This window comes from Hyperoodon ampullatus (genome assembly GCF_949752795.1).
Source record: "Hyperoodon ampullatus genome assembly, chromosome: 4".
Classification (NCBI taxonomy): domain Eukaryota; kingdom Metazoa; phylum Chordata; class Mammalia; order Artiodactyla; family Ziphiidae; genus Hyperoodon; species Hyperoodon ampullatus.
In genome coordinates, this window is record NC_136917.1 from 169,704,022 (window position 1) to 169,719,834 (window position 15,813).

At 39.4% G+C, this 15,813-nt stretch overlaps 1 protein-coding gene across 1 annotated transcript in view; it reads right to left on the reverse strand.

The window, feature by feature from the left end:
• Window positions 1-13,983: 13,983 nt before the first annotated feature.
• The window catches only part of MTRR (5-methyltetrahydrofolate-homocysteine methyltransferase reductase), a gene marked incomplete at its 5' end in the record, with an annotated part of 29,154 nt that continues 27,324 nt past the window's right edge, over window positions 13,984-15,813 (reverse strand). Inside the window, one exon of the mRNA XM_079702218.1 lies at window positions 13,984-14,131. Within this exon, the coding sequence (XP_079558344.1) occupies window positions 13,990-14,131 (142 nt within the window). The 3' untranslated portion in view covers window positions 13,984-13,989. The remainder of the gene's footprint in view (window positions 14,132-15,813) is intronic.

Below are 15,813 nucleotides of genomic sequence, written 5' to 3' on the forward strand. Positions count from 1 at the left end.
CCTGCCGATGCAGGGGATGCGGGTTCGTGCCCCGGTCTGGGAAGATCCCACATGCCGCGGAGCGGCTAGGCCCGTGAGCCATGGCCGCTGAGCCTGCATGTCCGGAGCCTGTGCTCCGCAGCGGGAGAGGCCACAACAGTGAGAGGCCCGCGTACCGCAAAAAAAAAAAAAAAAAAAAAAAAAAAAAAAAAAAAAGTTTACACCAGAAAAGAAGATGGCTCAGGGAAAAAAAAAATCACATACAGTAAAGAACAAAATCTGAGAAGCACCTGTCACGTCCACGTTAATTTTCAGATGGCAACGCACTTCACAGGTTGAGGTGGATATCCCAGCGTTGGTCTGTAGTCCACGCAGAGCTTCTTAATGAGCACATCATATGATCATGGCTACACCTATATTTCAAAGCATTTTTCACCTATAAAGTAAGACTGAAGCAAGTAAGTGATTGTTTTCCAATGTTAAAATAAGTCACCATGAAGAAGCTTCAAGCTGTCATACAGAATAACAAAATTCAAGTAACTCAAGTTCTGTCTCTTTGTTTCTATCATCTCCATGCCATCTTTTGAAATTTTGACTCTCCTGTTTGAATGCGGTAACACATGATGGCATGGAGACCGCAGATGGGACAGTTCTGAAGCTCTAACAAGGCTGAGCTCCTACTAATTTACTCTCAAAATAAGTGCATGAGCTCTCAGCCATCACTGGTGGGAATGCAAAACAAGACAGCTGCTTTGGAAGACAGTTTGGCAATTTCTTAGAAATTTTATTTTTTAAAAGGAAAATAAAAGAAAAGCTTAGCATCTGACCCAGAAATCCCACTCCCACATACTTATCCAAGTGAATTGAAAACTTATGTTCGTGCAGAAGATTTCTTTCAATCGGTGAATGAATAAGCTTTTGTATATCCATGCAACGAAATATTACTTAGCAATAAAAAGGAGCTAGATGTCAATTCACACAATCACATGGATGAATCTTAGAGATATTTTGCTAAATGAAGGAAGACCCACCCAAAAAGCAGCCTGTTGTATAATTCTAATCAAGTCACAGTCTGGAAAAGGCAAAATTAGAGAGATAGAAAAGAGATCAGTGGTTGTCAGGGATTCTCTAATAGAAGGAATCAGGGCTCTTTGGGAAAATGTTTGATTGTAACACTGGGGCAGAGAGAATACAAGATGATCCTGGAACATCTCAGAGTGCCAGAAAATAAGGAAATACTTAGAAAATAAAACAAAGTGGCATATTGCAGGAACACAAGAGTCAACCTGAAAGACCTTGTAGTAGTCAAAGATGAAAAATTTGAGAAAAAAAATCCATAACATTATAACCCGTAGTATTTAAATAAATACCCATGAGTCGATCTGATAGAAACAGATGATAAAATAAAATACATAACTTGGAGAAGGGACAAATTTCCTTACAAAGCATAAAAATAATATATATAGATAGATACTCCTCCAGGAGGTCAAGCTTAATTTCCCTCCCTTTTAATATGGACTGGCTTAGTGACTCATTTCCAAATAGACTGAAAAGGAAAAATAGGAACTTCCCAGTGGAGAAAGCTAGCAGGTTCCACCTTAACCAAGTGACAGGGTTAACCTCACCAGTTGTTAATCATGTTATGCCACGTGCTCCCAGAAATAAGGTGACATCTCACCTCTGGTGTATTCTCTAAAAACCACGATCCCAGTGTAACCATGAGTAACTATCAGACAAACCCCAAACAAGGAACCTCCTACAAAATACCTGACAAGTGCTTTTCAAAACTTCAGTGTCATGAAAAACAATGAAAAACTGAAAAACTGTCACAGGCTGGAGGAGACCGAGGAGGTAAGAACATTAAATGTAATGTGGTGTCCTGTGTGGGGCTCTGGAACAGAAAGATGTTAGTGAGAAAAGTGGCAAAATCAGAATAAAGCCTGGAGTTTAATTTTTCTAAGCCGATCAGAATTAATTCTACAATAATATTATTATTGTGTGGTTTAGTAAAGCTATTTAATATTATTTGATAAATCTACTAAATTCCTATGATTAATATTATCTATATCTTATTTTCAAACTAGTTTTTTTCAAATTCTAGAAAGTCATTTAAAGTTTTTAAAAAATAATTTAAGAATCACAGAATATCCAGTGTTCCTAAGAATAAAATGAACAAAAGATGTATAAACGCTGTGTGAAAAAAATTACAAAACTTTACTGAAGGACATTACAAAAGATTTAATCAAATGGAGAGCAGAACCATTTTCATGATAGCAAGCAACAATATGGCAGAGATTTCAGTCCTTCCAACATGTACTAAAGGCAATTCCAATTTAAAAACCTAATCAGGGGCTTCCATGGTGGCACGGTGGTTGAGAGTCTGCCTGCCGATGCAGGTGACACGGGTTCGTGCCCCCGTCCGGGAAGATCCCACATGCCGCGGAGCGGCTGGGCCCGTGAGCCATGGCTGCTAAGCCTGCGCGTCTGGAGCCTGTGCTCCGCAACAGGAGAGGCCACAGCAGTGAGAGGCCCACGTACCCCAAAAAAGAAAAAAAAATCTCATCAGGATGTTTTGATGAACTTGAAAAGCTGATTCAAAAACTTACGAAGAATAACAAAGACCTGAGAATAACCAAGACGCTCATTTAGAAGAAAAATAAGGTTGTGTGAGTTTATGGAGCAGTTAAATCTTCTTAGCCAAACCTCCTCATTTGCAGACTAAGAATAATAACACGTATCTCACAGAATCTCAGTGATGACTCCCTGAGGCCCACAGGGTTGACGCACAGGGGTGGATAAACTCTGTTAACCCTGGCATGAGACACATGGCAAAAGTGGGCAGACCAGGGAACCCTAGGTTCTGAACTGGGTTTCTTCTCAGATCATGCCACCCACTGCTTACAATGGTGGGTTGTGCACACATGTACACTGAACATAATAAATGCTGAAGAGAGACTGATCAGACAATAAAATGCATTCAACATACTTCAGCCAACTCTAGTTTAATATTCTTACCCTAAAAGAATACTTCTAAAAGCAAAAGTTGTCCTAACCTAAAAAAACACAGCTGAACCTCAGGTCATGAAAATTTAATGGATGTCAAAAGTGATATTTGGATCTCCATGAAATGTCAATCAACCCCATTTAAAAAGAAAAATGTTAGCATTAAACAAAGCTTGGATGAAAGCCTGGAAGAATTGATTTAACAACACTGTGAGTAACACTGCTTTTAATAGTGTTTAACTTGAGGACACAGGGAGGGGGAAGGGTAAGCTGGGATGAAGTGAGAGAGTGGCATGGACTTATATACACACTACCAAACGTAAAATAGATAGCTAGTGGGAAGCAGCCGCATAGCACAGGAAGATCAGCTCAGTGCTTTGTGACCACCTAGAGGGGTGGGATAGGGAGGGTGGAAGGGAGGGAGACGCAAGAGGGAAGAGCTGTGAGGACATATGTATATGTATAACTGATTCACTTTGTTATAAAGAAGAAACTAACACATCATTGTAAAACAATTATACTCCAATAAAGATGTTAAAAAAAAAGTTCCTTCCTGAGTGGGAAAACTTATCATATCCATTCAAATATTGCAGAAATATTTAAATTATCTCAGTTTTCAACTTTGATGAAAATAAGCCACCTTGACGTGTATGTCCACACACATCAGGTAAACTGCATCACCTGAGTGACTAAAAGGACTAATCTTGTGGCTCACAGAGCAGGAGGGAAAGCAGAACTGACCAGATCTTGTCACATGGGACATTCCTCATGGCAGTCAGCATGTGATGCAGGGTATTCATTCATCTCACCAAAAATTGTAATTCAGGCAGCTCTGGGTCTGTGTAGAGCTATTTGAAATTCTCCATATTCATGAATGCTTACTTTCATGTTTGAACCTTTAAATATCTATCATTAATACCTCAGAAGCAAAATAAATTGAGAATCTTACAGGACCAGAAATGATCGTGGTTTATACCTCGGCATTTTATAGAAAAAAATGGAAATATATATCACAGAGAAAACAAAAACTGTATCTGAAGTTGTTATCATTAATAGCAGTTCCACTTATAAAGGACTCACTGAATGCCAGGAGCTATTCTAAGTTCTTTATATAAATTAACTCATAATCCTCATTTAACAGACTGAGGCAAAGAGAGGTTAAATAACCTGTTCAAAGACATCAACCATGCATGAGAGCTGAGTTTCAAACATGTGTCTGTTTCAAACATGTATTTATGCTATTAACTACTGTGCTCTCTGTCTCTCCAAGGAGCTGCAGCTCTTAAGTTTCTGATTCCAGACTATGAACTTTCCCCCCATCCCCACCACAATGCCCCTCAAGCACATACTGAAGCTGAATGAAACTTTCCATCACCAAACATGAAAAAAGAAAATAATGGAAATCTCTGTGTAAACCAGAATAAGCTAAGCACTTCAATTAAAAGAAAATAAATAAATGGATAAAAATTTAAGTCCCCAATCATGGCAAAACACAAATCCAGTTGAGATAATTTAAAAATATAATTAGTGCTGTGATTAAAGAACTTAAAGCTTAAATTTATTAATGTGGCTATTCTTTCCAGTATTTTTTTAATCTGACTGATTAAAGATGAAATTGAAGTACAATCCACTCGGTGATAACATTTTAGGAAAACTCAAATAAAGCCAAGTCATGTCCAGTGAAAAAAATCCACGGAGTGAAGAAATAGTCCTGAATAGGCAAGAAAACAACACATCTTAGAAGCCCCAGGTTACTGGAAATCGTCTTATTGCCATGGGGATTTTAAAGCCAAGGTATAATAGTTTAGGTACTTGGGAGCAGTGGGAGATCAGAAGGACGCACTAAAGTTTAATCAGAAAGTCCAGGTTTAAGACTTACTTAAACTTACTTAAGGTAACTGTTTATTTTTCATGTAGCAAGTTTTAAATTTATAGTAACAATCTGGATGTACAGAAATACAATATCCTTAATTTTTCCTAAGTGATCATAGCTTGTTCATAAATCTCTTAATTCAGGCTTGGTAACCAAACTGTTTTCACTCACAATACTTCTAACATCAAACGTGCACGTTTTTTCTTATTATGTTGAGGTACGTTCCTTCTGTACCCAATTTGTTGAGAGTTTTTATCATAAAAAGATGTTGAATTTTGCAAAACTATAAGACATAGATGAAAGAAATTGAGGAAGACACAAATAAATGAAAAGATAGTCCATGTTCATGGATTGGAAAAAAATAACACTATTAAATGTCCTACTATCTATAGTGATCTATAAATTCAGTGAAATTGCTACCAAAATTCCATTGGCACTTTTCACAGAAATTGAAAAAAAATCCTACTATCTATAGTGATCTATAAATTCAGTGAAATTGCTACCAAAATTCCATTGGCACTTTTCACAGAAATTGAAAAAACAATCCTAAAATTTGTATGAAACCACAAGATATCCCAAATAGCCAAAGCAATCTTGAGAAAGAGGAACAAAACTGGAGACATCACACACCCTGATTTCAAGCTATATTACAAAGCTACAGTAATCGAAATAGTATGTTACTGGCATAAAAACAGGCACACAGATCAATGGAACAGAATCTAGATCCCAGAAATAAACCCACACATACCCAGTCAACTAATCTTTGACAAAGTCACAAAGAACACACAATGGCAAAAGGACAGTCTCTTCAATAAATGGTGTTGGGAAAACTGGATATTCACATGCAAAAGAAAGACACTGGTTCCCTATCTTATACCACTCACAAAAATTAACTCAAAATGAATTAAAAACTTAAATGTAAGACCTGAAATCATAAAACTCCTAGAATAAAACATAGGATAAAAGATCCTTGACATTGGTTGGCAATGATTTTTTGTTATGAAACCAAAAGCACAAGCAACATAAGCAAAAATAAATAAATGGTACTACATCAAACTAAAAAGCTTCTGCACAGCAAAGGGAACCATCAACAAAATGAAAAAGCAGCCTATGGAATGGGAGAAAATATTTATAAATAATATATCTGATAAGGGCTTAATATCATATATATATATATATATATATATATATATATATATATATATATATATATATATATATATATAACATACAACTCAGTGGTAAAAAAAAAAATTGCAAAAGACAACAGACATGTTTCCAAAGAAGACACAAATAGTCAACAGGTACATGGAAAGGTGTTCAATATCACTAACCATCGGGAAATGCAAATCAAAACCATGATGAGCTGTCATCTCACACCTGCTAGGATGGCTTTTATCAAAAAGACAAGAGATAATAAGTACTGGTGAGAATGTGGAGAAAAGGGGACACTTGTGCACTTTTGGTGGGAATGTAAATTGGCATGGCCACTACGGAGGTTCCTCAAAAACTTAAAAATAGAACTACCATATGAGTCAGTAATTCCACTTCTTGATATACATCCAAAGGAAATGAAATCAGTATCTCGAAGAGATATCTGCACTCCCATATTTGTTACAGCTTTATTCACAATAGCCAAGGTATGGAAATAACCTCAGTGTCTGTCAACAGATGAATGCATAAAGACGATGTGGTATATATCATTACATTAACTAAATAAGGAGGTCGGTAGGCTGAGGTGGCTTTTTTTTTTTTTCTTAAATACTTAACAATATTTTTGTTTATTTATTTTTGGCTGTGTTGGGTCTTCATTTCTGTGCAAGGGCTTTCTCTAGTTGCGGCAAGTGGGGGCCACTCTTCATTGCAGTGCACAGGCCCCTCACTATCGCAGCCTCTCTTGTTGCGGAGCACAGGCTCCAGACGTGCAGGCTCAGTAGTTGTGGCTCACAGGCTTCGTTGCTCTGCGGCATGTGGGATCTTCCTGCACCAGGGCTCGAACACGTGTCCCCTGCATTGGCAGGCAGATTCGCAACCACTGTGCCACCAGGGAAGCCCTGAAGTGGCTTCAATGTCTTGGCAACCTATGTAAGCCACCAAAACCTAAGCCTGTAGTGCCTCAAGGTTAAGAAATCAAAACCTAATGACAGACAATCACAAACAGCCAAATAGGATTTCCCAAATAACGTATCTGCTTAAGCCATAGCCAAGCAAACAATTCCCTTGCTTTGCTTCCTCATCTTCCTCATTAGTCTTTTCCCTAGTTTCCACAGGTGGAGCACTCCTGAAAACTTCCTGTTTGGTGCTGCCTGGTTTGAACTGATTTTTGCTCAAATAAAATCTTAAAATGTTTAATGTGCCTCAGTTTATCTGTAACAATATACACAATGGAATATTACTCAGCCGAGAAAGCAATCCTGCCATGTGCAACATGAATGAACACAGAGGACATTTATGCTAAGTGAAATAAGCCAGAGAACGGCAAATATTGTACGGTCTCACTTATATGTGGAATCTAAAAAGAACAAAGTCAAAGTCACAGAAATAGTAGAATGCTGGTTACCCCAGGCTGGAGGCTGGGGAAACGGGGAGATGCCAGTCAAAGGGTATAAGCCTTTGGTTATAAGATGAATAAGATCTGGGAATCTAATGTACAGCATGGTCACCATAGTTAATAATACAGTATCGTATACTTGAAATGTGCTAAGAGAGTAGATCTTAAGCATTCTCATCACACACACTCAAATACCATAACTATGTGAGGCAATGAATGTGATAATTAACCTGATGTGGTCATCATTTCACAAAGTATGCATAGATCAAATCATCACATTGTACATTATAATTCTATACAATTGTATTTGTTAATTATACCTCAATAAAGATGGAAAAAATCTTAAACAATTAATGTTTGCTTTGCTGGTTTTCTCTATTATACATTGTTTTTTCTATTTCATTTTCTTTTATCTTTACTACCTTCTTTCATATTCTTGGTAGTTAACGTACTGATCCTTTTCTAACTTCCTAGTATTAAAGCGTAGATCATTGACTTCTGAGCTTTTTAAATTTTATAAGAATTTTGGGCTTCCCTGGTGGTGTAGTGGTTGAGAGTCCACCTGTCAATGCAGGGGACACGGGTTCATGCCCCAGTCTGGAAAGATCCCATGTGCCGCGGAGCAGCTGGGCCCGTGAACCATGACCGCTGGGCCTGTGTGTCCAGAGCCTGTGCTCCGCAGCGGGAAAGGCCACAACAGTGAGAGGCCGCGTACCACAAAAAAAAAAAAAAAAAAAAAAAAAAGAATTTAGATGCACAAACTTCCCCCAGAGCACTGATTTAGCTTCATACTACAAATTTTGGAGTCTTTTTTTGTCTTCATCAAAATATTTTCTAATTTCCTTGTGATTTTTCTTGACTCATAGGTTACTTTGTGTTGCTTATTTTCAAAATATTTGGAGGTTATTCTGGTTTCATTTAGTTATTGACTTTTAGTTTAATTCTCAGAAAACCTATTGTACAGTTTCTATCTCTTTAAAAGTTGGTCTATTCTGGTAAATATACAATGTAAACTAGAAGACAAGTTCTATTCCGAAGTTGTTGGTGTTAGTGTTTTATATATGTCAATTAGATCCTATTGTGTTGTTAAAAATCTTTTAAATGCTTACTCTCGTTTGCTTGTTCTTTCTATGGTATAACTTTCCAAATGTGATTTTGGATTTGGCTTTTCCTCCTTTTAGTTCTGACAATTTTTGCTTTATATATTTTGCAGCTTTTTTATTGAGTGCATGCATATTTAGGATTTTCATGTCTTTCTCATCAATTGACTCTCATCACCATGAAAATATCTCTTGTGATATTTCTTGCTTTAAGCCTCCTTTTTATATGAATTTAACTACACTTGCTTTTCTTTTGTTTGCATGGTATATTCTTTTCTGAACTTTCCAACTTAAAGTCTATCTCTTCTAAATAACATATGGGTTGGTTTGCTTAATAATCTTGCCTCTATTTGGATTGCTAGTTCAATTACAGTTAATATAATTACTGAATACTTTTGGCAGGACGTCCTTGGTTTGTCTACAGTGCTCACCTAGATAAACCTAGGATGCATAGATTTATAGGGCTTGGCGTTCCAGAAAGTGTTGCATTAGCTGTGTAATTTTGGGCATATAAAAGAGATACTCCATGACCTAAATAGTCCCTTTTGTGTACGTGATGCCCTATTTGCAATGTATGCGTTTTATAATAATTTCGGTCTGCAAGGGCCTAATGCAGCAGGAAGATCCTAGGGAGTGGTAGAGGCAGTGCTAGGTTTCTCTCTTCTCCACGTGTCCTACATTTACCTGACTTGACATTAGTAAAGCTGGAGAAGGTTAAGATTTCTGACTCTCGTGAGTCTGATTCGATGACCTGACCCTTTGTATTATGTCAGCTCTCTAAGTGATTTCAGTGGTTCAATCCCTGGCTCTTTCAGTTCAGTCTCAACCACAACAGCCAGAATTAAGTCCTGCAGAATGTAAACTATCATTAGATCATGTAATTCCTCCGATCCAATGGCTTTCTAGTCACTCGGAGTAAAAACCAAAATCTACAATGACCTCAAGGCAACACATCATCGGATTTCCCCATTCCTTTTCTCTCCCTCCAATTTACCATACACCGTCCTACCTCCGGACCTTTGCACGGACTGCCCCTGGCCACAGCAGCTGGCTGCCTGCTCTCTTCCAGATCTTTCCTTTCTCAGTGAGCCCTTCCCTGACTGCTCTGTCTGGTTGCACGGCCCTTCCAACACTGCATACCAAAGCCCCTTTAGCCTGGTTTGCCCTTCACCATGACGCTTATCACCTTCTCAGACATCGTAATTGGTATTTATTCATTCATTTATGGCTCTCCTCAAATAGAATTCTAAGCTCTGAGAACAGAGGCATTTTACCTACTTTGTTCACTACTGTATCAGCAGCACTTCAGTACCTGGCAAAGTAGGCCCTCAAAATTATCTGTGAAGTGGATGAGTGAAATTTCCCTCCGGGTGTTGCTTTGGCTGCAACTGCGTGTCCAGTGAGCACTTTATAAGAAACCAGTCCTAAATCTTCTGTCATCTAGTTTTTATTTCCTATGCCATGAATCATTTGCATGTGTTTAAATATTCTTCAATGTGGCCTTTGTGGGCTGCTTTTTATGGTTTTTAATTCTATTAGGATCAGCAAACCATGCTTATTTCATGCAATCTGTTGAGTTTTCCTTTATGGCCTAGTTCATGGTCAATTTTTAAAATGTTTCAAGTATATCTGAAACCAATATGGATACCTAGTTTGTTGGATGCAGCATGTACATCCTCTAGTTTGCTAACTGCAAAGGCCAAATTCTCCGAGTTTTTTATCTGATAGTTTATGACTAAATAGATTAGTGTCCCAGTGTTATGGTGTCTGGAATTCAGTCTAGAATACTTCAGATACATAGGTGTGTTAGAGAGTAAGGAACCCTCAGGGTGCAGTTAGCATCATAATGAAGAAAACTTTAATGCAGACAGCTACCCCAAGCTCTTCTATTAATAGATTTCATCACTGATCAACATTATGTTACTGAAAATAATGTGTCCAATAGTAGATTCTTAGAAAAACTGAGGTTAGAAAGGGGCTCTTACTGAATACGTAGCACTATTAAGATATGATGAAGTTTGGACAGATTAACTCAGAGGTACTCTTCACCGCAGCATAAACAAGGTCAAAGACTTTTTCTAGCAAGACCCTTGGGGTAGTGCCTGAGGCATAAAATAGCACTGTGTCCAGCCAACGGGTTGGAGGGCAGTTCACAATGCTGCTAGGAGAAACAAAACCCTGATCCTGGAGTACTCACAACCACCTTGAATAAACTGACACAAGATGTGAAACTTTTTATGCAAGATGTAGCTGGCCCAGGTAGAGAGACAGGGCTGGAACTTCGTTACGCTTACAGGAGAGGCTGTAAAATGTTTTATGCCTGACTGCTAGTGAACTATTAAATATCGGCATGTGCTGCAGAATCTGGCCTGGGATCTAGTTTCACCATCACCTGCTGGCACACTGTGAGGGAACAGCTGACCAATACTCACCTAAACTTGGTATCTAACAACCTACAGAAATAACCCGGATGTTGTGCATAACTCAGATGGCTCGGGTCCGGTTCTGGGGCCACTACAGACACTCCTCAGTCTGTCTTTAGGGACCTATCAGTTTTGGGGTCACGCATGGACAGACAACAAAATGAACAAAACTTTTTTATTGGAGTATAGCTGCTTTACAATGTTGTATTAGTTTCTGCTGTACAAGGAAGCGAATCAGCTGTATGTATACATATATCCCCTCCCTCTTGGACCTCCCTCCCATCCCGCCCATCTAGGTCATCACAGAGCACCAAGCTGAGCTCTCTGCTCTACACTGCATGTTCCCACTAGCTATCTGCTTTACACACGGTCGTGTATTTATGTCAAATCTAATCTCCCAATTCATCCCACCCTCCCCTTTCCCTGGTGTCCACACTTCCGTTCTCTACGTCTGCATCACTATTCCTGCCCTGGAAATAGGTTCGTCTGTATTATTTTTCTAGATTCCACATACATGTGTTAATATACAATATTTGTTTTTCTCTTTCTGACTTGCTTCACTTCGTATGACAGACTCTAGGTCCATCCATATCTCTACAAATGACCCAATTTCATTCCTTTTTATAGCTGAGTACTATTCCACTGTATATATGTACCACATCTTCTTTATCCATTCATCTGTTGATGGACATTTCGGTCACTTCCATGACCTGGCTACTGTAAACAGTGCTGCAATGAACACTGGTGGGGGGGATCTTTTGTTGACCCACCTTCTCGAGTAATGAAAATATAAACAAAAATAAACAAATGGGACCTAATCAAACTTAAAAGCTTTTGCATAGCAAAGGAAACCATAAACAAGACGGGGAGACAACCTTCAGAATGGGAGAAAATATTTGCAAATGAAGCAACTGACAAAGAATTAATCTCCAAAATATACAAATAGCTCATGCAGCTCAATATCAAAAAAACAAAACAACCCAATCCAAAAATGGGTGGAAGACCTAAATAGACGTTTCTCCAAAGAAGACATACAGATGGCCGAGAGGCGCATGAAAAGATGCTCAACATCACTAATTATTAGAGAAATGCAAATCAGAACTACAGTGCGGTATCACCTCACACCAGTTAGAATAAGCATCATCAGAAAATCTACAAAAAACAAACGCTGGAGAGGGTGTGGAGAAAAGGGAACACTCTTGCACCATTGGCGGCAATGTAAATTGATACAGCCACCATGGAGAACGGTATGGAGGTTCCTTAAAAAACTAAAAACAGAACTACCATACGACCCAGCAATCCCACTACTGGGCATATACCTTGAGAAAACCATAATTCAAAAAGATGGAGACAAGTTCTTAATTGTCATGTATTCTTGTTAGAGTTATCAATAAGGAATATTGTTCTTTGTCCCTTTTCATGTTTTCACCTTGAGTCTATTTTGGCTGATATATATAACATATGCATACAATTTTGCTTGCTATGTTTTCTTATGCCTTTTGTTTTTTTGGAAATATTTCTATTGTAAAATATTTGAGATTAGAGGTTATAATAAACAGCCACGAAGCCTTAACAAATCTTAAGATTATATAATATTTCCTTCAGATCTTCATTTTTCAAAATGACCAGAAACCTCTGACAGGTGAAGATTTGTTTTTTAAATGCCAATCTCTTTCATAAAAAAACAATATATACCTGAGAGTAGGAGAAAAGTTTTCATACCCCTTTTACATTTTGATTTCCGTTTTGACAAAAAAAAGAGAACGTGTCACCGGGAACTGTCTTAGTCCATTCGAGCTGCTGTAACAAAATACCACTGGGTGGCTAACAGACAATAGAATTTCTCACAGTTCTGGAAGCTGGAAAGACCAGGTGCCAGTGTTGTCGGGTTCTGGTGAAGGCCTCAGGGTTGCAGACAGCCGACTTCCACGATGTCCTCACAGGGGGAAGGAGCGGGGAGCTCTGTGGGACCTCCTGTAACAAGGGCGCTGACCCCATTCCTGAGGGCTCCAGCGTCATGACCTAACCATTCCGCAAAGGCCCCAGCTCCTACCACCATCACGCTGGAGTCAGGATTTGAATATATGAATTTGGAAGACACAAAATAGTCAGACAATAGTAGCAATTTTAAAAATACAAGGATATTAAGTAGGTATTTTAAGCCCAGGTTACAACTTGTGTGATATCATGGAGGTAAAATAAATTACGTGGAAAAACTAAAAAATATGTCGAAAGGAGCAGAAATGAAAAGGTGGGGAATGGGGGTGGGCTGGGGGCTGGACAGAGGAGGAGAAAAGGGTGGTAGCTTTATTTAAATATGCACTTGCTTGCATCTGTAAAGTGAATGCAAATTCCCTAAATTCTGACACTGTGATATTAAACAGAAGTAACTGTGGTAAATAAATCACATGCCAGAGTGGAATTTCAAAATATATTTTGGATTTCTAGCATAAAAAAATCCCTATAAGCATTACCTTAAAGTATTTTTTTATCAGAAATATAGTTTTGGTAATAAACCATTTGATAAAATTATATAAACATGTAATTAGATATGCTATACATATGTAATTTTAATGCACTAATATGAATATTTTTATTGTATATTTTACATAAGAATATAAATTATTTTTAGATTATTTAAAAAAGAAACAGTGACTAGCTCACAAGATTTAACTATCTACCCAGGTGACGCACGTGCCCGTATCCCGTACTGAGAAGCCTTCACAGGTACTGCTAGAGATGCCCTGTGATCTGGTCGCGGTCCCTGGAGAAGCTCTCCAGGAGGGAGAGGCGCCCCGGGAGGTGCTGGCGGAGGAGCGCGGGCTGCCTTTTTCAGCTCAGGGTGGTTTAGGGAGGGTGGGGGGGCAGATATTGGAACCTGAATTGAAAGCTTATTACACTGTTAAATGGTTCACTCCCCATGCCAGCCCCCGACCTCCTCCAAGAAATGTTGAAAAAAATTTTTAATTTTAAAAATCGGAAGTCTCAAGCTTCAGTAAAGTTGTCTTTTAGTACTTTCAGCCAAAAAGCTTAATTCTCTTCCTTTATTTTCCAATTTTATCACCAAATATCCTGAAGATACCGTTTTTCTTCTTTTAAAGTAGCCAATGTTTTCATTGCTTCTAGTTTTTCAACTCCAACCTCTTTGCTTATTATCTCCACAAGGACATCATTTACATCCTTGGCCATATTCTTAGCATCTCTAAAAAAAAGAATAACGGCATTACTGTGTAAGAAACAGGGATTTTTACCAAATCCTCCTTAATTCACGAACCTCACTACCGAGACTCTGTCGCTACACCTTAGTCCTCCCTCCACTTCTCTGGAAAGTGTCCCTCAGGTGTCCAGGCACCTACCACTCCCCCAGGGACAGGCCTTCGCCCAGGACCACTGTCACATGCAATGCTGACCACCCCATTCACAGCTTTGAACCCTTCAAAGGCGTCCGAGCTCTGGGAGCAGCCGAAATCTTTACATGTCTGAGGACCTCACAAGCGGGCCCCTCCTCACCTGTCTTCCCTCTATTCTCAAGGCATTCCTGAGGGCAACAAGCTCCCGGACACGTCTAAGCCTTCACAGGCACGCGTGCACACGCTGAGTTATTAACAGACACGTTCACTGAGAACGCGCCAAGGGCTGGCCCTCTATTAAGTGTGTTTCCACGTCCCAGCGCTTTCGTTTGCAGGTCGGGCAAGGGGCTCCTCCTGTGCGCTCCTGTGGCCCCCGCACAGCACCCGGAATACCGCGAGCATCTGCAGACCTGGCCTTCCCACAGGGAGCAGGTGGCTTGGGACAGGAGTGCATCTCATTTGCCATTTATCTCTCGACATCTGCACAGTGCCAAGTACTTAGTAGGCACTCGAATGTTTATTGAATGCAAGTGTCTGACGGGATTCCAACATCTCAGGAATTGAACGTGCCCTGCCCCCACAGTAAGATTTCCTGAGAAAGTTTTATCGGCTGTCACGCTCTCCCCTCAAGCACTCTGAGATCACTTCTATCCCCACGGCCCTTCCCCATGTCCCGCGGCTGCAGGTGCCCCTCTGTCTGCTTCCCACTTGACTATCAGCAGCAAAGGCTCCCCTTTGAGTCGGCGTCCCCTGGGCTGAGGGACAAGTTCGCTCCCTCCTCCGTCTCCTGGGTCCGGTCCATGTCAGCGCGCCGTTGGGGGGCACCCTGAGCCCTCACCTCTGACCGGCCATGAACGCCATCAGCTTCACTCCACGGATGGGAAAAATGAAGCACCAGGGACGGGTCAGAGTTATTTCTGGGTTAATGTTTTAGGAGTTTTTTAAGATGTTTAAGAACCCCTCCAAGTTCTCAATTACCAGTTACTCATATATTTGTACGTATGTTTGCACAACGGACTTCACCTCCATTACTTAGAGCTGCATCTAAGCCTTCAGCCTGTATCTGACACTGACAGCACTGTCCTCTGCAAACAAAAGATCAAATGCTTCACTAAAAGTAAATGAAAATGTAAACCAACACAGCGTCCAGAAGCTCTGCCCTTTCTGACCTAGAGCAGCGTTTTCTAGCTGAGGAGTCGTTAATGGGTCATGAAATCAACTTCGTAGCCAAAGTCAGCTTTTTGTAAAATGACAGAACAAACGAAATAAAAGCTATCAGAATGTGTCATAAAAAGTAAGTAGAAAAAGGAAGTTTTGTTTTATGAACCTTTTCAATTATATGTATTCTAGGTCACTATGCCAGTATTTATTTTTCTGTATCATAGTTTAAAAAAATTAAACAAACAAAAAAAACTGACCTGATGACTTATGGAATGTTTTCAATGCCAGGGATGTGTTAGGATTAAAAAAAAGAGTAATTTCTTATTTCAGAACTCCTTTTTAACTGGCAAACATGTTTGAGTTCCATTAAAAC